Source organism: Platalea leucorodia, assembly GCF_965183815.1.
Source record: "Platalea leucorodia genome assembly, chromosome: 6".
Classification (NCBI taxonomy): Eukaryota; Metazoa; Chordata; class Aves; order Pelecaniformes; family Threskiornithidae; genus Platalea; species Platalea leucorodia.
In genome coordinates, this window is record NC_138828.1 from 3,130,531 (window position 1) to 3,156,698 (window position 26,168).

At 44.4% G+C, this 26,168-nt stretch overlaps 3 protein-coding genes across 23 annotated transcripts in view; 2 read left to right on the top strand and 1 right to left on the bottom strand.

Moving 5' to 3' along the window:
- WRN (WRN RecQ like helicase) overlaps positions 1 to 2,533 on the top strand; it is a 47,694-nt gene extending 45,161 nt beyond the window's left edge. For 7 of the 13 annotated variants that reach the window (XM_082315099.1, XM_082315098.1, XM_082315087.1 and 4 more), the window contains 2 exons: positions 465 to 602; positions 2,244 to 2,532. In XM_082315099.1, the coding sequence (XP_082171225.1) occupies positions 465 to 602; positions 2,244 to 2,366 (261 nt within the window). In that variant the 3' untranslated portion in view covers positions 2,367 to 2,532. Of the gene's footprint in view, positions 1 to 464; positions 603 to 2,243 lie in introns of all 13 variants that reach the window. The other 6 variants (XM_082315091.1, XM_082315092.1, XM_082315090.1 and 3 more) reach the window with 3 other exon arrangements.
- Positions 2,534 to 2,696: 163 nt separating this feature from the next.
- The window catches only part of GTF2E2 (general transcription factor IIE subunit 2), a 33,668-nt gene continuing 10,196 nt past the window's right edge, over positions 2,697 to 26,168 (top strand). For 2 of the 9 annotated variants that reach the window (XR_014228497.1, XM_082315122.1), the window contains exons 1-6: positions 2,697 to 2,772; positions 3,355 to 3,521; positions 15,250 to 15,341; positions 15,889 to 15,996; positions 17,774 to 17,956; positions 18,441 to 18,534. Coding sequence is in view for 8 of the 9 variants with exons in the window: in XM_082315122.1 (XP_082171248.1) it covers positions 3,359 to 3,521; positions 15,250 to 15,341; positions 15,889 to 15,996; positions 17,774 to 17,956; positions 18,441 to 18,534 (640 nt within the window). In the remaining variant the exon portion in view is untranslated. The other 7 variants (XM_082315126.1, XM_082315127.1, XM_082315120.1 and 4 more) reach the window with 7 other exon arrangements.
- On the bottom strand, positions 8,293 to 8,586 carry SMIM18 (small integral membrane protein 18; the record flags this gene model as incomplete). The annotated part of the gene is made up of 1 exon (XM_082315141.1): positions 8,293 to 8,586. The coding sequence occupies one exon, from the start codon at positions 8,584 to 8,586 to the stop codon at positions 8,293 to 8,295; it is 294 nt and encodes a 97-aa protein (XP_082171267.1).

Here is a 26,168-nt window from a genome sequence, read left to right on the forward strand (position 1 = left end):
GGCTGTTCCAACCTATGACCAGCAGGCATTATATAGAAATTAGAAGTTAATACCTCTGTGCCCACTGTGCCATTTTTAACTGATATTTTGCTGTAAAAACGCATTTGAAAACACAGCACTTGTGAGGCAGAAATAAGAATTTCAAGTTCTCAGCGCCATGGGGATGGAGGAAGTATTTTTCTCCACTACAAGAAAAAAAAAAAAATGCTCACGTTTAAGTCCCAGTTCCCTTGTGTTTGAGATGGATGCACTTCACTTGCTCAAACTTTATTGTGGTGAAATGGATAAGAAATAGCTAGTGATCTCATTAAGCAGAGGTGCTGGAACTCTGTTTATAATTACAAACTCATTTATTTAAAAAAAAAAAACCTCCACAATGCAGCTTTTGCATTGAATCTGGTTTGTGCAGACTTAAGCTTTAATGCTGTGACACCTGTAACAGCCCGCTTCCTTACTGTCCTAAGGCTGTACAGAGCGTGGATGACAGCCAGGCGGGGAGCGGAGGGGCAGCAGCCTGCCCGAAGCCCATCACGCTGGCCTCCTGGAACCAGCCTGCCCTCAGTCCCGATGAGGAGGAACTGTTTGCTGACTCTCAGCCCAAGGTGAGACTGCCTGTGGCTCTGTGCTGGGAGCAGAGCCCAGACCTGATGATTTGGGTGTTAATTATTAACGAACCAGAATCCCAGCTTCTGTCTGGCTTCTTTACTGTGCCCGAAACCCTGGCCTGGATTGGCAGCCAACTTCTCTACTTAATATCTGTGATATAGTGACAGCATGCTGCTTTTATTGCCCTTGCTATGCCCAAATACACCCCTCTCACAGCATCAGCCTGCTACAGAAACTTTTTTCCCTGGTACGTCTTGTCAGCCATCTAGTGGCAGATGCTTCCAATGCTTCCAGAGGACATTTGGCTCCCTCTTCTCCCTGAGGTATAGGGTTGTGTGAGATCGTATCCTGATGACATTAAGGATTTTTGCACTGGTGTTGATGTGAACCCAAGTTGTATGGGCACACATAATGGTTTTTCTAAAGGGAGCTTGTGTGGCTCTGCCCAGCACTACTTGCTGTACAACTTGCTTCAGCTTGAAGCTGGCTATTGATGTGAGTGCAAAACATGATGCAGACAAATCATTACTCATGATCTGGTCAGTATTAGGTAGGTATAACTCCTAAATAGCACAGCAGCTGTCTTACTGGAAACATTAAACACATTATAAAGTTATAATCTTTTGGATTGCTGGTGATAGCTTCAGCGAATTCCAGAACATCAAGTTCCAAGTAAAGCCCCTTTGTTATGACACAGGAAGAAAGCACGATCAGTGTAATGCTCTCGGCGCCCTTCCCACTTCACCCAGGCTTGGGCAGGGAGTTCTGGTGTTATGTGCACACCTCTTGATGCAAGCACTGGAGCAACCTCTCTTCTGGCTGTAGATCGGTTCTCCTGATGTGTTTCCCGAGGGCAGCTCACCAGCAATCTTGTTCATCTTGAGACGAATGTATCAACAGAGATTGGCCTTGCTTTATTTAAAAACTGGTGGCTGAAGGATGAGCAGAAGCCCATTTATTTCCTGGCTGTAAGCGATTACAGGAATTCATGGCTTTGTGTTGCCACAGCATCTCTTCCCACCATGGGGCAGGAGAGGCAGCCAGCAGGCACGGAGAGCTCTCCTTGAGGGATACAAGCCCGAATGAGTCCTGCAGAGCTTGTGACCTTCGTGAGGAGAGGCGGAGAACAAAGGGTGCATTGCACAGCTGCTGCCAGGCACCCACAGCCCCATTTCTGGCTTTCAGTCCCTTTTTCTCAAGTTGTAATCGGGGAAGGTACTGGGTACTGCTGATGTTTCACTGGTCTGCGGCATCCACTTCCATCCCATCTTCTACAGCTGCTGTCCTTTTGTTATCTTGATAGTTGGTGTTGGGGTTTTTTTGGGGGTTTTTGGGTTTTTTTTGTTTTTTTAGGCCACTGTAACACTTAGGTGTGCCACATCCTTTGTTTCAGGCCAAATGTTTCTTTGGCATTGGTTCTTCTCATGGCTCTAGCTTGATGTTTGTTGTTTGTTTGTTTATTTGTTTTGGTCCCTCGGTTATTAGAAGAAGGTGTTGCATTTAAAGGAGACGTAAGCCTTCTGCTAGTACTGTAGATAGCTTATGTCTCCTGATACACATGATCTTCCGTGGTAGAGTTCTGTAAGTCACTTGGATGGGAATGCTCACCTTTTCCCATGTTTGTTTCCTTCTTCCAGAGCTCGCATCCCCCTTGCAAGAGGAAAGTGCCGGAATGGTTTGGATCTGCACCAGTGACAATTCTACCTCCAACCCAGACGAAAAAAACAAAAGCAGACGCTAGAAAAGGGATTTTTAGTTGAATACAGAGACGGAGATTTTACCTTTTTTACCTTCCCTCTCCCTCTCAAAAGCATTATATGTACTACTTCCCATAAGTAGTGGGACTGGCTGTGCTTTACTCTTCATTCCCGCAGATGGCTATTCTCTCCTCTTCCATGCAAGAGGTGCCTTGGCACCGCTTCTATGCTTTTTCACTGTGTGAAATTTGATATTATTAAAAAGAAATAAAGAAATCGCTGTGTTAACCGCTGCAGAGGGCTTCAGGAAGCGCGGGCGGCCGCTGGCCCGCGCGTTGCCACGGCAACCGCCCGCCCACTTCCGGGGCGGGGCGGGACGGCGGCGGCGCGGGGGTTGCCGGGAAGGCGGCATGGCCCAATAGGCGGAGGGCGGCGGTGCTCGGCCTGCGCCTCGCGCTGCGGCGGGCGGGTGAGGGAGCGCGCGGGGCGGCGGCGGGGAACCGGTCCGTGAGGGGAGGGGGCGGGCGGCGGCGGCGGCCGGGCCCGGCCCCCCCCCCGGTGTGGGGCAGCCGCTGGGCAGGGAGGGGGGGATCCGGCTTCTCCAGGCCCCCCGCCCGCCGTGGGTAAACGGGGCAGCGAGGGGCGGGCGCCCCCGGGCCGGTTTCCGGGCGGGCGGTCGCCTTGCTGCTAAAGTTTCCCCTCATATCGGTGAGTTTCAAGTTCCTCGTTAACGCCGGGCGGCGATGAGGCCGGCGTTTGGTCCCGGCCGGCGCTGAAGCCCGGTGTTCGGCCAGCGGGCTCCCCCGGCCCTCTTCCAGATCGGTGTCAGTGCGAGGGCTGGTCCAGAAATCACATTTTCTACTTTCAGGTGGTTTTTGGGGGTTAAGGCTGCGTTCTGACACCTTAAATCCCCAGGCACGTCAGTTTCTTAAAGTCCCCGCAGAGCACAAACAAGAAATAAACAGCTTCATACACGGCTGTCTCTCCTCTTAAATATCGTAATAACTCTAATACCTGTTTCTTGCCTTTTTCCTCCTCCTTCTCCTAACAGAATTATGGATCCAAGCTTATTGAGAGAGCGAGAGCTATTCAAAAAGCGTGCCCTCTCCACACCAGCAGTAGAAAAACGTCCAGCGCCATCTTCTGACTCCTCTTCCTCAAAAAAAAAGAAAGCAAAGGTAGAACAAGGGGGCTCCTCAAGCTCGAAGCAAAACACAGGTTGGTGAAAGTCTCCCATTCAACAGCTGTTTGGTATTTTCCACTGCCTGCCTGTAAGCTATGGTTTATTTGCATGAATCCGTCTATCTGTGAATTTTGATAGCAGTCACTCTTTCTCTTAAATTGTGACTTTTTGTTAAGAAAGTCACTTGCGCAGTTGGGAAAAAACACTTTTCCTACCATGTACACGTGTCAGGCCTCGTCCTCTGACTTTTTTGCTGTTACTCAGTGGGACGAATTGCTGCTGCCAAAATATTATTTTGTACAAAGCTGAGCTTTGACTTGTCGATTTCAGTGCTTGCTGGACCCACAGGACAAGCAGCAACAGTGGTCTCCTTTTTCTCTCCTCTGTCTTTCTGGCAAGAGAGCACCTAAAACTTAGTTTTGTTAACTGTAAGCCGTAGGCTATCCGTCCACGAGATGGATTTTGCAACTTGCATCTTGTCTGGCTAGCATGTCGTGATTAGCAGTCGTTCTTGTTTTACCTGGGAGCTAATATTTGATCATGAACGTTAGGATTTCTGTAAATTTCTGTCCGCTTTGTTCAGGAGCGTGGTCAGTTTCCTGGGATGGTGGCACCGATAATGCATCTCTCACTATCAAATAAGCAGTTAGTCAAGCAGCACCAAAATAGGGGGAGCAAATGAAAAGCACGGCACCTGGAGCAGCAGGGAGAGGATTTGTGTGCCTGCAGCAGCATGCTCTGTGTTCGCTTGCGCTGTGTGAGACGCATAACCTGGGGGGCCTTTTCAGTTCTGCGAAAGCAGCGACCGTTCCTCGATGCACTCTAAAGGTCAAATCAAACGTCAGGAGTTACTAAAACGCAAAATACCCTGTTGTGCAAACTCATTGCGTGCTCGTATTTTGGATACCGTGCGTGGCTCTCTTCTAAACTCCAAAAGAAACAATAGAGCTAAAAACAACAGAGAAAAACGTCAAGGACGATGGGAGGAGCGGAGCGCAGCATCTTCTCTCTGAAGGGATGAGTAGGGAGTTTGCGTATGTATCTCCAGCTTCCCAGGGCACCAAATAAAGTTATCAACCAGGCATTTCAAAATAAATCAAGGGAGGCCAGGTTTCCATCGGTCCCTTTGCCACACTCTCCTTTCCAAATAAAATAAAATTCTACATGGAATATCCTAAAGTGCATGTCCTGAGAGTGGTTTGCTGGGAAAGAGTGATGGGGAGGTGGGAAGAGGGCGGACAGGTCAAATGTGAGTCTGATCTGGAGGATTTGAGTAGATATGGGGCCGAGTGACAGACCAGAAAAAGAAAGTGCAATTTCTTTTCTGTGGTTTTGTGGTCTGGGTATTTCTTTAAGTGCTTTTGCAGCTGTTAAATGATTAGCTTACACAAATAGGGATGTGTGGCTGTGAGGAAATACGCTTTATCTTTTATACTGCTGGCTTCATTCCAGACAGTATCAGAAGGGTTTCAGGGTTTCTGTAACATTTTTATGCAGGATGAGTTCAGCCTCCTTTCATTTTCCCCTGGAGAGTATTTACTAGTTGCTGCAGAAGCAGCAAGGATGGAAGAAAAATAACGGAGAGCAAGCGGACCGGCTTTCTCCCTTGTGTTCTTAGGAATCGGCTCAGAACAAGCGTTCAGGCTGGCAAGCGACTGAACGGGTTAAGCAGCACAAGTTGCCCTGTGGTGCTGCAGAGTCCGAGTCCTTTGCCTTAAAACCTGCTTTTTATTTGAATCGCCAGATTGTTAGGTGCCTGTCAGGATACGCGTGTGTCAGGGATGGGTCTTGGGGAGGTGGAGTAAAAACCTGATGTTGAAGAATCCCTGTCCCACCCCCTCACAGAAATTAAAATTAAGACGATCGCTCCTAGTTTTGTGGTATAGCGACCACAAAGATGATAAATAGTATCACACTGATTACGTGTTGGCGTTGATAGGCCCTGGGTGTGTAGCGCCTGCAGGTTCTCCCTTGTTCTGTGATTCTATGATTTAGAGAACCTGCCCTTATCACTTTTCTGGGGAGGAGAAGCATTGAGATCATTCTAAGCTTCAAACGACTGCAGAGCTAAATCTGGCCTGTGTATGAACGTTTGTTGTAAGCTTTCCAGTGAGAATAGTTATTACTATAGTTATTTGAAACCATTATTCAAACAAGTTATTTGAAAAATATTAAAAACTGCCTCGTTTACTCAGTTCGGAATAGTAACTGGAAAATAAATGAAATAGATCGTATCTGTTTGTTAATTTTTATTAATGAATAGTAAGTTGCGGCTAAGGTCTTAGTCTTTATTTCAGGACCTTTGTCTTGATGGTCTTAGCCAACAGTAATCGAGAGCTGAAATCTCCAGGAGCTGTTTCACGACTTAGTTTGCATGTGGGAAAGAATCATCCTGAGGCTCTAGGGCTGTGCAAGGGGAGATCTTTGTCTTCTGTTCCTTGTGCAGGCACCCAGCCCCCTTTATACATCTGTGAAATACGTAGCTGGAATGAGTCCCAAGATTTTTCATTGCATGTGCTTCTCAGGAAGGCATAAGAACACGAAGCCGGCGTAGCAGAGGCTAGCCGTCTTACTTCCTGCACACTGCCTTCTTGTGTGCAGCGAGGATGAGCGTTTTGTAGGAACGCTGCAAGCGGCCAGCAGTCCTGTTGCCATTCGGAGTGTTTGCTTTCGGGAAAGAGGCATGTTAATTAATTCAGTGCGTCCCGCTGGCTACTCTTGCCTCTCTTGAGCGGGACACCGGGCTTTCAGGGCGGACGCTGTCAAATACAGCAGAAGGTAATGAGGCATCTACCCTGCGTCCCTGACAGCGGGAGACATTGTCGTCACCAAATACTACCTTCATCCTATGACTTGGTGTGAATCCTAAGTTGTCGTGTAGCCGAGGCGTCAGCTTCCATTAATTGTGCTTATAGTTTGATTTTTAGCTAAAAGCGTTCTTTGCACGTGATGACTGGTACTGGCGAAACTTCACCGTAACGAGTGTATCCGAGATGAACGGTTGCAGCGGTAGTTGTGTCGTTTTGTGATGGCGGAAGGGAGATGGCTTCTCCTGGTGAATCACTGGACTGGCTGTGCTGGTTATTAATGGGCTGGGAATCTTGTGACTCCATCTCACCAACCGGGAAGAGCACGAGTCAAATTAGCAAGTTTTTCATTGTGTCCAGATCTTCTGGAGCTTAGGCATGCTGAACATGATAGAGGGAGTTTATATATTTTAAAAAAAAAAAAAGGAAAGAGATAATTACAGGTACTGACTGTAGCACAAAGGTATTTCTGACACGGATAGACTGCGAGATCAGTGTTGTAGCTTACTCATCCATTTGGCCGTTAGGTGGGTTTTGTTTCCCTAATGACAGGAATATTATTTGGGTTTTATATAATTAAATATCTTGTCCCACACGTAGCTTTGGTCTGGGACGTTTCTCGCTGGCCTGCTTCTCTAGGGGTTCAGGAGTGTGAAAGACTTACCGGCCACGGTAATCCACGCTGTTGGACACCATTATTACAGTTGTAATTTATAACTGCAAAACTTGTATGGTTTTAAAAACTATAGACGCAACGCAGCTACAGAAGAAGAATAACCTGGTGAGCTAGAGGTCTGGGTGTTACGCGGTCGGTTTGTGAGGAAGGTGTGAGTGTGAGCTCTCTGGGCTGCATCGGCAGGCTGATGAAGCGAGCTGAGATTCTCTTGTGCAAAATGAAGTCACTTCTCGCCGTGCATCCGCCTCGCCGTCCCTAGCGCAAGGCTTAGCCTGGTGTGGCCTGCTTTGTGAAGCGCGTCGACACCCGAAAGCTGCGTGCAGGCTGGGCAAAATGACCGTCATCGGTGCGGGAGGTCTGCGACCCGTCTGCTTGCGTTCCTTGGCGAGAACTCGGTCAGTTCTAGTTCAGCTTTAAAAAGTTAAGATAGGGGTGATGTGTCCGGCACGTCTGACTCCCTGTAGTGTTGTGGTTAGCATAGAGGCAGCAGCCTCGGGGCAGAAAAATGTCCCTGTTTCTTCTAGACTGTAGTACCGCTACAGTATGCTTTTGTGAAAATACTCAGATATTCTTAAGGTCGCGTCATTAGTCAGACACCCAGAAGTTGTTAAACAGGTTGAATACGCAGTAAGGGGAGAGCAATTCTCTGGAGCTGGAGAAGGGGAGGGAGAAAGGGTCAAACCGTACCACGGGAGGTTAGAAAAGACCATTTTAGGGATACATTTCACGCTGGCTTACTTTTCCTCCCGCCGCCCTCTCTTCTAAAAGCAAGAAACCCGTCATAAGAAGAGCTGCCGAAGGCAAGGATTCACACGAGAGCCTCTTGTCTCATGGGATCTCTCGCCATTCAACTCTTCTGTCTCCTATCTTTTTTCTCACCCCTTGTATGTCTACCCTGTCTTTGTGTGGTTGACCTCAGCGGGAGGACACTGCTGTGTCTTTGCACTACGTATGATTGGCTTGCTGAGCGTTTTTATAAACGTTTTCTCCAGTTAAGCAACACAGTTTTATGTATGTTAGGCAACATTTGTTCCCTCAGGTAGACAAAGATCTATGCTAGTAACTCAATAGAAACAACAAAAGTTCATTTAGAAACAAAAATCTTTTCTTCCCCCACAACATTGCAACAGATCATCTTTCTGCTAAGCACTCGGAAAGCCTTTGCCAATTATTCAAGTTCACATCCAGAGATAAAACGATAACTGTTGCTGTTATATTTAAGTCCAAAAGAAAAAAAAAAGCACGTGACTTGCTCATTCATAAGTTACAAGAGGCTCCATTCAAGGTGTTAAACGTTCTTCAAGTGCTGATGCCCAGTCCTTCCTACACCACCTCTGTTTCACGCTTTCTGAAGCTGTTCATCATTGCTCTGACAGGATTGGGTTCATTCTCCAAGTCTTTCACAGTTTTATTTTTCACACAGCAGCAACAGTCTAGCAGTTCATAGAGGAAAGCCAACACCACCAGAGAAACTACAGTAAAGATGAATATGATCAGAATAATAAAGCAGGCAGTGTTCCAGTTATCATGGAAAGGGTAAATTTTTTGCACTTGAAAGCCCAGATACTGGGAAATGGATGTAGTCTCGTTCCAGTGAGTGGTGTTGAGGGTTGCCATTCTTGAAGAGTTGTCTTAGCGTGCTCACTGTCGCGGATTTGGGGGCTGAAACAGAAAAAGAAAGCTGTTGAGGACTCTGTTGATCGAGAACATGCTGTGATTTTTATCCCAAACTCTAAGAACTTAAGCTCAGACTAAGTGCTCACACCTCCTACAAGCATGGATTGTTGCATACTCATTTGCTCACAAAAGTATCAGACTCCAAACGTACAACTTTGTGATTTGTCTGGAACGTTTATTTTGCTGATGACTGGTCCATGCATGCATCATGTAGTGCAAGTTATTCTGGAATGACAGCGCTTTGCTTCTTTATTTCAAGTATATGCGAAGAGAAAAAGGTTACAAAGATAATTTTCAAGGTATACAGTGGTTTCAACGACCTGGCTGTCGTTAATCTTGAGATTGGTACTTGCATGGTGCGAAAGCCCTCAGCGCTCTTGTGGCATTTTTAGAAAACCAAGAGATCCGTGTACCGCCCTCCCATACCTGAGTGATTAGAAGAACTTATTACATGTTAATGTCATTGTGTAATTTGCTTATTTAGGGGGTTTTTTCCTCCTATTTGGGAGAACGAAGGAAATCTCTCTTTAAAACAACATTTAAATAGTAACTGTTTTGGAGGATGTTTCCAAAGAATGGAACTGGACTTCTGGTTGTTCTTCTAGTACAAAATAACAATCCTAGTTCTTTAAAACTCATTATTTTAGAATCGTCTATTAGCACAGAGTTGTTAACCCTGCAAAACTCTTTTGACTTCGGAAGGCCAGCTTTCCTGACGTGTTCGTTCCCCTGCTGCTCCTGCTGTCGAGTAGAAGTTTGTGCTCGAGAAATCAGCGCCCGAACGGCACTGAGCGCATTTGGAAATCTCGGCCCGTTTGTGGTGCCGCGGTCATTAGGATCGATAACAAGGAAAACCCAACCCTTTCTGAGGAGCTCTGATTTCTTATTTTCAGCTGAGTTCTCTGCTTAACTGTTAGGAAAGGAATGTCGTCTTTGGTGTGATACTCTCTGTTTGTACCCAGCAGAAGAAAAGACTGCTTTGTGGCATGGGGGAGAGACGAAACAAGAAGTTGGCTTCGGCAAATCTGCCTCTGGCGCGAATGGTATCGCTGTCGAGTTGTGCCGTTTTGGAAAGGCCGTTGCTTGAAAGTGTGAAAGTAGGCTTTGCCTCAGTAATTTCTGTGGTATATCTAGAACAAAAAAGCAGTTTTGTTTGTCTCCGAATTCCTCTGTGAATTACGGATAAGTAGGCAGATGAGGTGTTTGGCAATAACATCTTTACAGTTATGAGTCTCTTTTTTCCCCTGGTTTCCTTCTTTCCCTGGCTTTGCTTCCCAAAACTGAGGGAATTTACAGTACTTTAAGTATATAGCCTAATGTAATAAAAAACGTCCAAGGAGCTGCAGTAACTTCTGGTTACCTGTCGTAGCGTCCTGTAGGACGCCGTAATAACCTTTGAATCCTTCAGGCAATTTAAAACTGGGTGTGGGAGAAGGAGACGGAGTCAGATGTCCGTATTCCCTTGAGGAAATAGCAAGGAGATTTTAGGTGAAACGTGGTGGTGAGCAGCACTGACGGGCCAGCCTGCGCCCCACATGTAAGCCTTTGAAGTTGGTGAGTGCGTGCCGGCTAAGGGGCAGCTCGCAAAACGTGCTTTTGTCCGCTGGAGTGCCCCAGAAAACGCAGGATTATGGAGGGGGAAGAGAGAGACAAGATGGTAACGTTGTGGAAACCTGGAGTCTTATTTCCATGCCTCAGTGAAAGATTTTTCGCTTTGAACATAAAGCAAAAAGCGAAAACCTAGCTATGTTCATTGCAAAATGGTGCTGGCTACCTACTTTTAGTTTAATTTCATTCAGTAATCAAAACTACAGAACGAAGGGGTAACGCTGACGTTTTGTTCGTTAAACTGCGCTCACAGGTAACGCTTTAGTGAACCTTGCGTATTCCAGAAATAATTCTGCAATCAACCTACGTAGACGGTGAAAACTACAAAATGCCTGCATGAGTGGGAAGCGGCAAAGGCGAAGGGTGGTCGAATCTACTAAAACAGATTACTTAAAGCAGTCTAAGCACCTCTTGTTATTTTTGTGTCATTATTAAAAAAAAAAGGGTATTACGAAAACTAGGATGATACAGCCAAACCAGCTTGCGATTTATGTCTTATTTTTACTGTTCAAATATTATACATTTTTGTTCTTTATCCCTCTGTCTTTAATGGATTTAAATGGAAACAGAACGGCTTTGTTGTTGGAAGATACCTGGCATTAGCATTTGATATAGACATTTATTGGAGCGGTTGCTGTAACTTACTGTTCCCTCTGTTAAATCTGTAACTGAATACATAAATTTGTAATCGAATGCGCAAAGTATGACTGAGATGGATAGGATTAATTAAACTGTTTGGTTTGTTGTTTGTTTTTTTTTTCTTAAACAAAAGTTTACAGAGCAAATCCAAGCTAAAAATACTCCTGAATTGCGTTGGGTCCTGGCTTTGAGAGCATTGGCTTGGTTTGGTCACGGTTTAGGAAGGAAACTCAGCTGACCTGTTTTATGGGGTTAAAAGTCAGGAGGGTTTTTGAAGGGGTGGTCCGAAGGATTATTTGAAAAGAAAAGGATTTGGAGGCCCCTTTGAGGGGTAGTTAAAACAAGCAGGATTTCAATGTCTATTTTAAATGGCAAGAGAATATCCTGGGGAAAGGAGAGGAATTTTGTTTTGAACTTTTTAAACAGTTTTCTAAGACTGAGGATTTTGTTGGAATCTGTTATGTGTAAGTTTGCTCACTCGGTAAACGCCAGGCACAAAAATTAACTGTTTCTGCTGGTAGGAAATTTATTATTTTAGTCATTGTGATCAAGAATAGTCAAAAGAGATGGAGATTTGGGGCTGACGGAGAGACTGGGCATGTTTACATGGCGTAGCCGGGACCCTTTGCCGGCACAGCTCTCCGCCAAGGTGGTAGCTCTGTTCCCGAGAGGAGGGGAGCGTCTTCGGCACGGCCCGGCTCCCCAGGCAGGAGTCCCTGCCGCCCGGCTGCCGGCGCAGTGCAGCAGCCGGCCCCTTCCCACTCCACGGCCACCATTAGGGCAACGGTTTGCACGGCGTAGAGAAGCTCCTCTTTACGCAGGGAGGTGGAATTTAATGCCCGTGCCGGAGGTGGTTCGTGCTTCTCGAGGAGGATGATGATGATCTCCTTAAATATGAAGGAGGCGAGGCAGATAAATATCAGCTACTCGTTGCTCTAATTATTAAGATGCAAGACTGAAGTAGCCGTTGCCGAGCCTTCAGAATTAACACAGCGTTAATGAGGTTAGCGTCTTTGAAAGCTGTCAAAAATGGTCTCATTTCATGCAGTTTTACTTATTTTGTAATGGCACAATTTAAATTCCTATTGTAAACCAGTCTGATTTGAATGCAGTTCAGCTACTATCTTTATCCAAAATGCAGTGAGTTAAATATTTAATGGATTGGCTTCTGTAATATCTGTATTAGGTTTTAATTTAGAAGTATCATCATCTTTAGACACTGCAGAAGAGCAGCTTTATTTGAAATCATATCCGTGGAGCAGAGGGAAATGACTGGCAAAAAAATCATTGCAATGCAGTGCTGAGGAAGTCCTGTTTAAGAAACCACTGAACAGACACCTTGGGGTAATAGCATTTACAAATCTCAGATGGATTCTAACCTGTCTGTTTGTATTGTATCGATCGCTGCGCCAATATTTACAAGGATAATAATATGCAAGGGGATTTTCTTCCTACCCTAGCATACCGAATTTCTAGAACAGGTTTCTAGCACATCCACGAACACAGATCTCTTTTAGGCAGCTTAATTGATATGGTTTACGGAATACCCACTCGGGAGATACATTTCTTGAATTTCAGGTTTAGCTGTCTTTGTTTTAAGGAAAATCCTTTCACTGTCATTTCTGTAAAAACATATAGAATCAATTGCAAGGAACGTGAGGCTGCAGGAAACCAGCTACCTCCCCAGTAAGCACGAAATCCATTTTGTTTACTGAATCTTGGCTTGGTGTGTTAGCTTTGCTGTAAGATGGAGCGTTCATCAATTTTCCATTAGTGCACAGATGGTGAAAGTGCTCGTCTGATAGTGCAAGAGAAGCTCCTCTGCGTTCAGCGGAACAAAATCCTGCTAAAGCTAGAGAAAAATCATTCTGATTCTAAGCAGCTTTTTACAGGCTTGGAGGTTACAGGCATATTTTCTTTCAGTAATCAAGATAAACCTAAGACAATGTTATAAAATGATACACACCTACCTCTCGTCTGAAAGGATGCTGAAAGAGCGCTGTTCTGGTCCCTTTTTTTAATGCAGCCTATGGCACAGCTAAGATGGAGCTTTCCTACCATTGGCCAGAGCATGGTGCTGCTGACAACTTCCTTTCTGCTCATTTGCATCCAGCCCTCAACCCCAGGAGTAAATAAATCATTCATAAATTCGACTCTCGCCGCCTCGAATAAGAAACGAACCCCTTCCCGCTCTCGTTTTTGGGAGGCTCTATGCGCGCGATGAGCTTGTTAGCGGAGAAGCGTGCTGGGAGCGCGACGGTGGCCGTGACCCCGCTTGGCTTTGCGCTGGAAAGCAGCCGGTCAAACCACGACGTTTGAAGTGCTAATATCTACAGATTTCCAGCTTCGCCGCGTGGTTAGATTTACTTGTCGTGAACTGCAGCAGGCTGTAGCCAGGCAGATTAAACCAGATAATCTTCTTGATTCAATTGACAAAACAAATACATGATAAAGTCGTCTTAACTATTTGTTGTACCTCTGAATTTATTTTAGTCACTTTAGACCTCTAGTTACACGTATGGTTTTTTTGTTATTATTTATAAAATGCCCTGCACAGACATTAATTTTTAGTTGATGTCTATATAAAGGGGACCCTGTAGGGGAGAATTCCTGTAGTCTCTATTTTCAGGCTGGCTTCTGTTTTTCCTCCCTTTTTCCATCTTAATTTAGTAACCAGAATAAAATGTTCTTCTGTAGCTGGAGTTACACTGATTCTTCGACGTTAATTTTAGAGTAGTTGTGCTATGTAAAGCCTCTAATACGATGTCATGTAATAGCTTGGCAATTGCCAGTTGCCGAGTTTTAAATTTGATGTTTGTTCCTTCGGCATTATGTTTTTTACTATACTAGCACCAGTTTCCATGCAGTCTTCCCAATAATTATCGAAAGTGGATTTGTTTGAAATTTGACCACATCCAAAACTCCCACTTTGTAGTTGCCTTTTATAGAGACTTGCAGATCAGCTTAGAGGTAGGTTGAGATGCGGTGGGACGGACATGAAAAAATTTCACCTGAAGCATAGTTACTTTGGAAACTTAATTTGGAGTTTCCTCTGAAGAACGTGTCAAGGGCATCTAGATTTAAACACCGTGAACGTAGCAGACTTTCTCTAAGCCTGCTGCTTGCTCAGTGGAGGTGATGGGTCTTTGTTGAACATCTTAGGTGCGTTTTCTAGAATACGATGATCTTTTTTCTTTCTTTTTTCTTCCTGTTTTCGCCACCACAAACCCCTGAGCCCTTCCACTCCTTATCACCGCTGTCATCCATATCCTTCAGCTGCCCAGCAGAGCAAAGACTTGGCTTAGCAGCTCTGCTCAGCACCCGCTGCAACCTCTCCCGCAGTTAACGCGCTAACTTTAATTCTTCTTTTCTCTCCGTCGACTGATTTTTCCACAGAAATAATAGGAGCTCAGTGTCTCCGAGATACCTACTGTCCTGTCAAATGTCATTAGAAGTCACCAGGAGATTAAAAAAATTCGTGTGGTGACAAAGAGGAAATGTTCTTTTTCTGGAGTAGCTGAAATTCTGAAAAGCTGTTACCGTTAAGTTCAAGCAACGTTACGCTGGTAATGGCCCTGTGGCTTTTGATAGTGGTTTGTGGATATTTCTGTTTAACGTGCTGTGCTAATAGCTCAAGTCAATAAAACAGTCCAGAATTTTTGAAACGAGCTTTACTCAGTGGCGGACCTCGCGATCCATGAAGACAGAACCAGACTTGACAACAGAGGGGATTCTGAATTGTTGTTCCAGTGGTGCAACACACCAAGTTGAATTGTTCTGAATGTATGGGGTTTTTTCAAATAAATTCTCCACTGGAGCTACTTTAAAAAAAAAAAAAAAAAAAAAAAGCCCAGCCCAACAAGCGCAGCATTCCTTTACCTGGTGTGCGACTACTGAATACCTTTTGGGAATAAGTGAAACTTTCTGCTCCTGTCTCAGCAGCACGAAGCTATCAGTCGAGCTAATCGTTGGGCAAAAATGCAGTTTGTTATTTCAGCGTGAATTAATGTAGCGTAAATGATTATACGTTAAGCCGCGGAATTATACGTGTACTCTTACGGTAGTAATGCTGCAGTTGCTTGCTGTTTTCTTAAAGGTCAAGTCCCTATAACTTGATATTTATGGAGCTCTGCCCAGAAGCGTTCCAGAGCCATGTCTGTCGACGGGTAACTTTGTGGGTCTGGATCAATACATACGCTAGCACAAAGTTCTCTGAGGGCGACCGCTCCTGCAACAGGCATTTCTGTTCACAGTTGTAATGCTGCTTATGGGAGAAGAGTGGGAAAGAGGTGGAGTGCAGAGCTAACAGGGTGAGGCTGAAAGCATCATTTAATTGTTTGTTTTCTCCTCTTGTAGATCACAGCAATGGATCATTTAACCTGAAAGCCCTTTCAGGAGGCTCTGGCTACAAGTTTGGTGTCCTTGCTAAAATAGTGAATTATATGAAGGTACGGTGTTTTGGTGTAAAATTATAATGTTTTTAAATACTTTAGTTATTTATTCACCTGTGGTAGCTGAAAGATGTGGAATATTTCAAACTTTGAAATTCTCTTACTGCAAGAGGGAGAATTTCAAGACACTGCTTGTTAAATTCAAAATGCTGTCAGTAAAGAAAACGGTCGGCATATTGTTCCATTACTGAAATCCTAATTATTCCAGGTCACTTTAAAACCAGGATAATGGTTCTTATTTGCAGTAGAAATAGGAATTGCAAGATGCTGCCAGCTTTTAGGATTCATGAGCTATTTATCAAAATAACGTGTAATTTGGTGCTTGACAGACAACTTTGTCATCAATCTCGCCCGGTACTAATTTTTTTTCCTCATATTCCCAAAAACCCTAAATTGAAACTCAGGTGCTACGTGTACTGCGTCTATCCTGGTTTAGCAAAAGTTGTTTTGTCGTCACGTTATACCAATTTTAGTTACTTTATGATAATGGAGCGGCTGAATAAAATAAATACAGAACTCTAATAGAGCCTATTTACTTTTCCAGACTCGGCACCAGCGTGGTGATACACATCCGTTAACCCTAGAAGAGATTTTGGATGAAACACAGCATTTAGATATTGGACTCAAACAGAAACAATGGTTAATGAGTGAGGTAAAGAAAACATATGTTTAGATTTTAATTAGAGATAAAGGATTATGATAAACCTGAATTACACACCTTTATTTAACTACAAGCTCTATAAATATATAATCCCCCCTTGAAGAACGTACATTGATTCACATGTCTGTCTGTCTTGTACCTCCTGCTGTCGAGGTAACTGTGAAATGAAAGCTATTCTGACGTTTTTAAGGACCTGTTGGAATTGTTACACAGAGGGTGTATTTTATGTCAAGTGAATTTATTCATTACTAATTTTATATAAAGAAGCTGTTTTTCTTAAGGAATTTCTTTTTAAAAAATTTCAAGCAGAGACCTCTTCCAATGTCGAGGATGTTAAATTAACTAAACCAAAGGAGTTTGGCACAAAATTCATAGGCTTTTACAGTTCTTTGTTACTTACTGAAATGAAGAATTCTGATGTGAAATTTATGTCTGAAATTGTGGGGTAATAGATCTGCAAATTCCACTGCTGGAGTTAATTAGTCTCACTCTAGACGCTAGGTTTCGTTCTTAACAGATTCACAGTAACTTGCCACCGTATTCATGCTTAATTGATCTGAGTGTCTTCATGGAATTTCAAGATTAATAAATCGACAAAATACTGCATTTGGTAGTTATACTTCATTGGCCTACCTGGTTTTGCTCAGATCGTATTTAAAATCCTCGGAAGAGAGTAGTAGAGGCTGTTGAGAAGTGGGAAAAAAATCTCTGCATAGTAAAACTAGGATGGTTTTAACTAATACAGCCTGTAGCATTCCTTTGCTACCAGTACTAATATTCTAGGGTTCAGAAACCTCCAGTCTGGCAGCGTTAGTTGCGATGGAAGCTTGACTTTGCTGAAGTCTTTCAAAAGGTAGCTCCAGGTTGTTTCCCTAATGAACCAGAATATCAAGATGGAATGAAAAAGCTCCTCCCAAGCAGCGTATATAAAATTATCACTGAATTGTTACTGGATGAGAAGAGGTGAACAAATACCCTGCGGCGCCAAAGTTAGTTACCGTCTCTGTTGCAGGTGTTCTCTCCCTCCTTCCTTCTTTCTGTGTCTCTTCTCTTTCTCCTTTCAGGGTCAGGCTGGCATCTGCAGAAGAAACTAAGTAGAGTTGCCCTCTGTTACAGGTGAACTTCCATTGTGGTACTGGCTGCACAGCAGAACTGATTTGGAGCGTATCTTAAATCATTTCAGTTGTCCATGAATTTCTGGTCAGCTTCAACTCTGAAGCTGGTACCATAAGTAAAACCCTACTGTGCAGGAGGTCTGCTCTTCTCAATTTCTTCTACAGCTGCTGGTGCCAATTGACAGCAGTTGGGGAAGACTGACTCCTGGTTTGTTCATCCGAGGTTAATGCCTTTCACATTCCTGCCATCCATAAGACCCGAGCTTGATAAGCCGAGCTGTGCGTTTTCACTTTATATTCAGCCAAAGCACGCTTTTTTTGCGTTCCATCTTCTTCTTATTGTCATTCCTTTCTCAAAAAGGAATGAGTGCGTCTTTCTGCCGTAAGAGGCTTCCTGAACCTTTGAGCCCAAAGGCATTAAGTGAATGATGTTAAGCCTCCTTTGGCGCTTTGTGCTTTATGTTGCGGCGAATTACTCCTAGGCTGGTGGATCTAGGATCCAAGGATTTAAAATCCATTTCAAACTCAAACCTCCAAACTGGCTGCTGTAATGTGTGGCTGATGTGCTCTAGCTGCTCTCAAAAGCACACTAGAAAAAAAAAGTACTAGCGTGTGCTCTTTTTCAAGGTTTAAAATTTATGTCCCTATTACAGGCTCTAGTCAACAATCCGAAAATAGAAGTTGTAGATGGGAAGTATGCTTTCAAACCCAAGTACAACTTGAAAGATAAAAAGGCTCTGCTCAGGCTCTTGGACAAGCATGACCAGCGAGGGCTGGGAGGAATCCTTTTGGAAGATATTGAGGAAGGGCTGCCCAACGCACAGAAAGCTATAAAGGTGAGTAGCACGTGTCTGCGATTCAGCAAACCCATTCTGGTTAGCTTCTCCAAGGGGAGGTAGCGGCTAAGAGAGTGTTTCTCATGAGTTGTTTCTGTTCTTTTGAAAACTCAAAAGCTGTTTCAGAAGATTTAATATTGTAGCTTTTTTTCTATTTCATCCTTTACTTTCAGATTTGGCCCGATGTCTCAGCACAGCTGTCAAAGCTCTTTCTCACAAAAGACTCTTGATCTCCCACATTCCAACTGTAGGCATTTAGTTCTGCTTTTATACCTTGATCTCAGTCCTCCATATCTTATCTTTGATTTATTAGGGTACTTACCGTCAGTGTCCGCTTTGGATGCTTTTCATTGCCGGTTACTTTGCTGCCTCTCTAGTTTGCTGTGTTTTTTGTAGCACGAGATCTGGGTCTGTTGTTCAAGTTGGAATCCTTATTCTTGGAAACAAAGTGATTTTGAGTTGTTCTTTTGCATTTGTTTTCGAGGCTTTAGGGGACCAGATCATCTTTGTTAATCGCCCTGATAAGAAGAAAATTCTTTTCTACAATGACAAGAGCTGTCAGTTTACTGTGGATGAAGGTAGGTATTTGTTTACATATGTTTCCATGATAGTTGATTTGAATTCATCTTAAGCACCTATATGTATAAGCAGTCTTCGGGTATAGCAGTCTTTTAAGGTGGTAATGAAATATTAGGTATATCCAGATGTCAGCAGAATGGTTTATATTAACAGGAGGCTAACAAGACTAGCGAGTGAGTTCAGGGGTAATATCCTCTGTTTTATAATGGATACACTGGAACGTGGCACCAGGAATCCAACAATTCTCTTCAAGTGTAGCGGTACGGAAGAGACTAAAAGTCACCTGACGGTGACTGAAATGGCATCTAACGTTTTGCTGTGTAAAGGGCAGCCAAAAAAACCCAAAAGAATGGCTTCTGGGTGCCAGTTTGTTGGGTTTTTTTCCAGTTTATTAATCACGTGCCTTTTATTGGTGAACGCGACAAGAAGCCACAAACGGAGCAGAAGGAGGAAGCAAATGGGGAGGAGATGTGAGCAAAAGTCCCGAGAAGGGGCAGTTTACAACTGGGAGGAGAGCGCAGGTGTGGGGTAGTGCTGCTGCCTGGAGCTGCAGTGGACTGGGGACTTGAGAAGTTCAGCGTGTGTTTTCTGTCCGAGAAATCATGGTAAAAGCCACTGGTGCAATGTGCCTGTTTATGCACGGAAATTAATCACACAGATCGAGGCGTGTTCCAATAATGACATTTATGCCAACATCAGATGCCTCTCAGTAGAGAAAGGAGAAGGCAATCTGTGTCAAAAGATCTCCTGTTAAATGACTCGACGACACCGAACACTTTCTGTTGTTAACATTGGTCTTGTAAGATGCCACGTAAAGCCATCTTATCATATAATGTCACATTATGGTAAAAAAAAAAAAAAAAGGGAAGAGTTTTGGTAGAAACTTGTACTGCTCTTCTTACAGGACCATAGGACAAAGCATAAAGCTCTTTTTTTCTTTGACTATCTCAGAGAGACTCTTTATTTTCAATAGAATTAAGCAACTGGAAATGTGTGTTATTAACTTACTTGTTATGTACCACACTTGTACTCTCAGTAATAATAGCTTTCTTCCACAACGGTAATTAAGTAGATGTGACATCTACAGCATTTAAAAATATAAAAATTGTTTCAAAATATTGAAGTGAATCTCTTCTTAAACCGTAATTTCTGTCACTTCTCGATAGTGGCAGTCGGAACTATATGTGAAATGCAGAATTATAAGCCTTTAGTCTGCATTCGCTGGGGAATTTCTAACCTCCCAAATGCCTGTGAGTTTACCGTTAACGCTGTCATCCTGTTCAGATAGTGTCTCTTCGGTCCATCAGCCCACAGCTTTTAGGGATCCGAACATGGCCAAAACATTTAGAAATCAGTGCTCTTGCAGTTTCAGTTTTTAGCAGCTACTAGTTGTATTACAGTCACGATTGCCGATCATTTCTCCTTGTGCAATTTCTTCCAGATAACTGGCACCCAGCCATCCTAAAAGAGTTATCAGAGGGAGATCTCTACCCTGTTGCGCTTAGTTTGTAATAACTCCAGGATTAACTGTGAAATTTAATAAAAGAGCCCATTTTATTAAGACGTAGGAAGAGACATCTGCTAACTCTTCATCAGGTAGCCAGTATAAATCCAAGGCTGTTATTATACGTTATATTTTAGCACGCCCAGCACTGATCTGCGTTTAGGAACAAGCAGTGCAGGCTATTGCTGAGAAAAGGGGGAAAAGGTTAAAAAAAAAACCCTCTAAAACCCCTTGAAACAAAAAGTTTAAGCCGTTTGGCTCAATCTCCCGAGGAAGGAAGGCGTTTAAGCCTGCAGCGTCTGTAACGAAGGGATCGCTAGTGTGCAGTGTGTTTGTAGTTCAAGGTGGCTTTGCTTTCTTTCATCCGCAGGTGGCAGCATGTTCCCATCTGAGCAGAAAGGGATTTTTGTTTTTGTTCTGTTCCTGCTGGTTTGGGTTTTTCTTTTCATGCGGATGATGATGCTTTGTTCCGAGAGGGGGCAAGAATAGTTTCTCTTTTGTGAATTTTGTGATCTGCCTGCGTATGCCACGACTCTTAAAACATCCCTGAGTGGGTTCACTTACTTATTGCAGCTGGAACGGGTCCTTTTTCCAACCGTGTTACCCTGTGATGAAGAAACCCCATCCTTCCTGAGCAGTTTTGCGTTACGATTCTTTCCAGAGCACCAGAAGCATGTCTCTTAGGGACTCATTGGCAGAATTGCCTGTGTACAGGATGAGCTATGACACGTTTCTGCGTTAGCAGTGCTATTTCAGCTCATTATCTCCAGCAACGTTAAAACGAAGTTTTTAGAAGACCTCGAAATAAGCCTTGAAGTGTTGGCAGACTCTTTGATCCAGCAGCTGATGACAGTTCAAAATATGTTTCTAGTTTAATGTTTATCCTTAGAAATAAGGGCTCTGCGCTCCTCGGTGCATGATTCTGCCGTATGACACTCTCCGGTTTCAAACACGTGTCGGCTGAGATTAATACCCTCTCAAAGTGAGGGATCCTCTCCCATCGCTGTCTGAGCTCCATCAGTAGTTAGTAGAGAAAGAGGAGCTGCCGGGGCAATTTGGAGCTTGCCGCCTGAAGTAGCGGGAGGAACAGCTTTCTGGCAATGCCTCCCTCTGCCCTTACTATGCTTGTTTTGATGGCTGAACAAGCTTTTCTTTCTCCCCTTTTGAAAATAAATCCTCATGTACTGCAGCAGTGGTGCAGTACCTATATATCGTGATCTCAAGGGTACCGGAGAAGGTTTTTGCAGTAAGGAATGGCTTTTGTTCTTCCTTTTATGTGATTAGCCAAGGAAGGTTCAGATTGCATGTGTTCCTTCTTGACTTCCTGACTAATTAATCTTCTGTCAGTAGTGTGTAGCTGAAAGCGTTTATAAAAGCTGGGCTAGATTTCAGGTGCTTCAGCCAAGTAAAGCACTGCCTTTTTGTGCTGGGGCTAAGCACTTTGCCTGTGAACCAAGCTTTCACCCCGTGCCGGCTGAATGCTGAAAAGCCAGTCTGATTGCTTAACTCTTAGAGATGGTATCTTTCACATCTGAATGCAATATAGGAAGTATTTTAATGCCTAAAGATTTGGGTACTTAATCATACAAGTTTTTAATATTCTTCCGAAGCACCTTTGAAGAAATTGAAAGAATGGCCAAAGCTTCTTCAATTTAACGGTATAAAAATTGCTTGGGATCAGTGATGACACATGGCTCTGGCTTTGAATTCCAAGAGGGTCCAGGGGCAGCACAGACTTAATATCGAGCACCTTTTCCTTCTGGTGTAAATCTAGTACTGTGCTCCCTGGGACTGTTACGAAGCAGGACTCCATCTTCCCTGCTACTCAGTTGTTCCTTCCTTTCTGCCCTGTTATTGTCTGTTCTTGTCCTGTGCTCGGATTTTGGCTCAGCTCAGTGAAGATTTTTAAGCTGTTTTTAATCTCTGGCAGATTTTATTACCAGTGTGATATGGCAGTTTATCTCCAGAAGCCATCTCAACCTTTTTGCAAGAGCAGGTGAGGCAGTCAGAAGTGCAGAATAAGCTGCACTGAAGTCACCGTGCAGCCATTTACCCATGACTTTGTTTCCCAAATGTAAGCGTTTATAGAAAGGGAGCGTGTATATAATCACTCGGGGAATGTCAGGGCAAATTGTTTTCGCGTATGAGGCACCTCGTGGTGCAGTAAGGTTGAGGTAACCGTGCATCCTTAGCCCTTGGGTATTTCGGAGAGAGAAGGTGTTTGCAAAATCTTTGTTATGCTGCCCTCTGCTTCGCTGTGTGTTGGTTACTGCTGGTCAAAGCTCATTGTTTTCAGCCTGTGCATGCAGACATCATGATGCTGGAAATGTTAGCAAACGTCTAAACTGGCCTTTCAATCAGTTCGTGGTCTCATTCCCTCCTCTCGTTACTTGAAAGACCAGAAGTTAGCTATCTGGAGGAGCAAGGAAGCAGCCTGTGAGTAGCGTTGATTCTGTCAAGCTTCTGAGTTACAATATTTTAGCGATCAAATTGCAAGATATTGCATATAGGATTTGTGCATCGGGCAAGACACCGAGCGCCTGCCTCGGGTACCGGGCTCACAGCTTTCTGCCTCTTCTGGGGAAGATCGGCATTGGCATCAGGACTTAAAACCTCCGCTGAAAACGCGCCTGTCTCCTTGAGGGTTCACAGCACCCGCGTTGCTTTGGCCAGAAACTCTTTGGAAATTTCTCCCCAGGGGATTTTTTCTGGGCTCCATCTTGTCACGGCAGCCTAAGCGGTAGGAGAAATTGTCAGCTTGTCTGCATGCAGCCTGCTGCCGTCAGGTGAAGCCGTACTGTCTTCACTGCTGGACGGTTTTTTTCTTCCATAGCTATTATACGCTTGTTCTGGCTGATCTATCAAATAGTGTAGCGGCTGTGATAGAAGAGTCTCTTACCTTCGCCGTGCTCTGATGGTGTAAAGATCACCTAGCAGTTGACAGGACATGGAGAAGGAAAATTGCATGTGCCCTGTAATCGTAACGGTTATGTGCGCTGCAGGAATGTGTGCATCTGAACCTGTTCTCCATGCCTGGCTGAAGCAGGCCAGCATGTGGTGAGCTTTCTGCTCCAACAATCCCCTTCCCGCTCCTCGCACCAGGACCGAACTCCCTGTGCCCTGTCCGCAGAGAAAAGAAAGGCATTGTAAAAAATGGCTCCGGTATATTGAAACCATCTTTAGGAACTGCCTTCTGTCACTGTTGTCTGCTCGTCAGACACATCAGCTCATGGCAGCATTTTTCTTTCTGTCTTCTCCCCTCCCCAGAGACAGGCCAGCCCGCCACATCCTCCTGCCTGGCCAGCCGTAAGCGTGGACGCTGCTCCAGAGGTGGTGGAGCACAGTAATCGGGTGGTTGCGTGCCTTTTCTTCCTCCCTGGCCCCTCTCAGGAGCTCCTGCTTTTAACAAGCGGTGACCCCCTTTGCTTGGAGCCACACAGCAAAGGCCAGGGTGACAGCATTTCAGGTTCTCCTCAAAGAAGTTGGAGAAATCTCTTTCTGTCTTGGGTCAAGGGTATGAATTTTGAGGTGCAAAAATACCGCAGCTACAAATGCGGAGGGTTGTTTCTTGAGAGCCGTAGTTGTTGCCAGCTTTTCCCATAGGTTCTCATGTTTCAGCGAGGATGTCACAATAATTCAGATAGCGTATTCCCAAGGTCTAAACTTTCACTAGCTGATAGGGGCATAGTCCTTGGAGACTTCTGAATAAATCTGACAGGTAAAGTGGAAATGGTTCAGTGCCAGCCAGACAGCTGCTCTCTTTCTTCACTTCTTGCATTTAGCTCAGCGTCTGGTGTTACACCGAATCGGTTTTGTGATGAGATGATAGATGTATCTCCTTTTCCCTTTAGATGGCACCGTAAATGCAAACAGCTATGCGCAGCCGTCTGAAGGGTGGCAGCTCTGTATGCTTCTCCCCCTTTATCCCGTGCTTTTACCTCCGAACCAGTCCTTTAACACGGAGTATTTCCGTGGGGGGGGGCCGCGTTGTTGTGACTCCCCCCTTTCCTAGGCAATAAAGTATTTTAATGCCCTACGTGAAGCTTCAGCATGGGAAGAAGGTTCTTCTGCAGTTACTGCAATCAAAGCAATAACGCTGAAAGCAGCCTGATTTATGAAGGAATTTTTAAACGGAGTTGCGGAATACCGTATAGTGACTCTAGTGGGGCCAATTAGTGGATTAAATTATCTGTATGTAAAGTCCATTTTAGCTTTGCGGTTTTGATTCTTGGTGACTGTTACATTCATATTTCTTGGCCAAGTTTAAAAGGTGAACGTGAAGCTGTAATGATGGCGTAACCGCTGCATTACAAGAAATGCAAAACGCTGTGGTTAGATATTAACTGCGATCTGCAGTTCTGTGCATGTTGATCCTTGAAGAGCTGACCATTTGTTTTCTAGTGTTTAATTTTTCACTTCTGCTCTCCAGAAGAATGTAGACCAGTTTAACCTTAAGCACCTATCCTCAGCCTTTTTTTTTTTTTGTTTGTTTGTTTTGGCACTGAGGCATATTTGTCCATATAGCATGAACTCTAATAAGGAGACACATCATCTGCGTTGGTAGCAGAACATTATGAATAAAAGGATGCTGTCATGGAAAAGCTTAGAGTTATCAAGTCTCTCATCTGCTGTCGCCTCGTGTACACGTGCCTGTCGCGCATCTTGGAGGACCGACCTGCGTCTCTTCAGCTCCCACAGGAGTCTGCGCAGAGCCAAAGGCCGTATAGCGCAACACAACATTCAAGTACCTCTAACCGGGATCTGTTTAAGTCATGCGTTTATTTGCGGCCTTGTCACTTCACGTGTGAACTGCAGAAACGCATAATTTGCAATACGGTTACTCGCAAAGCGCGATACTGCGTTTGCACACCCGTTGTCTGCTTCATCTTTCCAAGCACCACCGGGTCTGGGTGTCCAGCTGAGTCCAGCTTGGGTATTCAGGACAGGTAGGGGTCACAAACAGAAAGAAAATAGCTTGAAAGAGCATCTTCTGCTCGGCTCGGGGGATGCGATAGCACCCTTGTGCAGGCTTCTGCTGTTAAGGCTTAACCTGAGTCCTCATCGCTGAGAAACCTCTCTCTCGCCTGTTCAGCTTTGATCATAACGCAACCTTCTCCACCTGCTGCAACAGGATTAGGTGAGAGATGATCTGTGATAGCAGGCACCGCAAGCTATGCCGAAAGCCCGGAATCACACTCAACGTGGACGAGCGGACGGAGACTGTCTTGACTACAGCGTCAGTCCTTGCATTCAGTTATCTGAAAACTGCACTCTCAATGATCCCGCTGGGCTGTGTAGCCTCTATGTGAAACAAGCCGAGTGCTATCTCCATGTAACCAAAAGTGGTGTTTTCACGGGATTTAGTTCTCTTCAAAAACGCTGCATTACCAAAAATGAACATTGCTGTTCTTGACTGGCAAAATTCCTTTCTTTTGTTTCCTGGAAAGCTTAAACAGCTCCTTACTGTTGGCAATGGGAAGAAAAGAAAGACCTGAGACTTAAAGCACGTACTTTCATCGAAAAACAAGACGCATTAGGAAGGGAATTGGTCCAAGTCTGGGTTCCTGCACGCCTTTTGTACAGCGCCGATTTGTTGCAGCGTGTCTAGAGCCGGTGTATCTGTGGCAGACCGTCACTGGAGCGTTTCATCCCCTGCTGCATAGGACAGCTTTTTAAGCATGCAGAAGTTGTGGTTGTTTTGACAACTGTATACTAAATTTATCTGGAAATAAAGGGAAAAATTTAGTCTTGCGTTGCTATGTGTGCCTCGTGTTTTATTTATAGTTTGTTAGCCAAACCTGCTGACAGGATATATCTAACTTACTGCCTGGGGAATGAAGGGAGGTAGGATTGTACCAGCCGCTGCCTGGAGAAGGCATTCCAGAGGCTCTGTGAAACTTTACATGAGGCAGAAAGGGTGCAGGCAGATGGCAGCTGCTCTAATTAAGACTTACTGTCTCTGTCTTTTTTCCTGCTGCTGTGGCTTTTAAGGTATCTCTCTTCTTTTTAACACCAGAGGAATTTTAGTAATTTATTATCTGTACAGCACGGTATGTATTATATTACAGTGATAAACGAGCTTAGTCCCACTGAAGTAAATGCCTTGAATCTTCAGTAAATTGGACGATG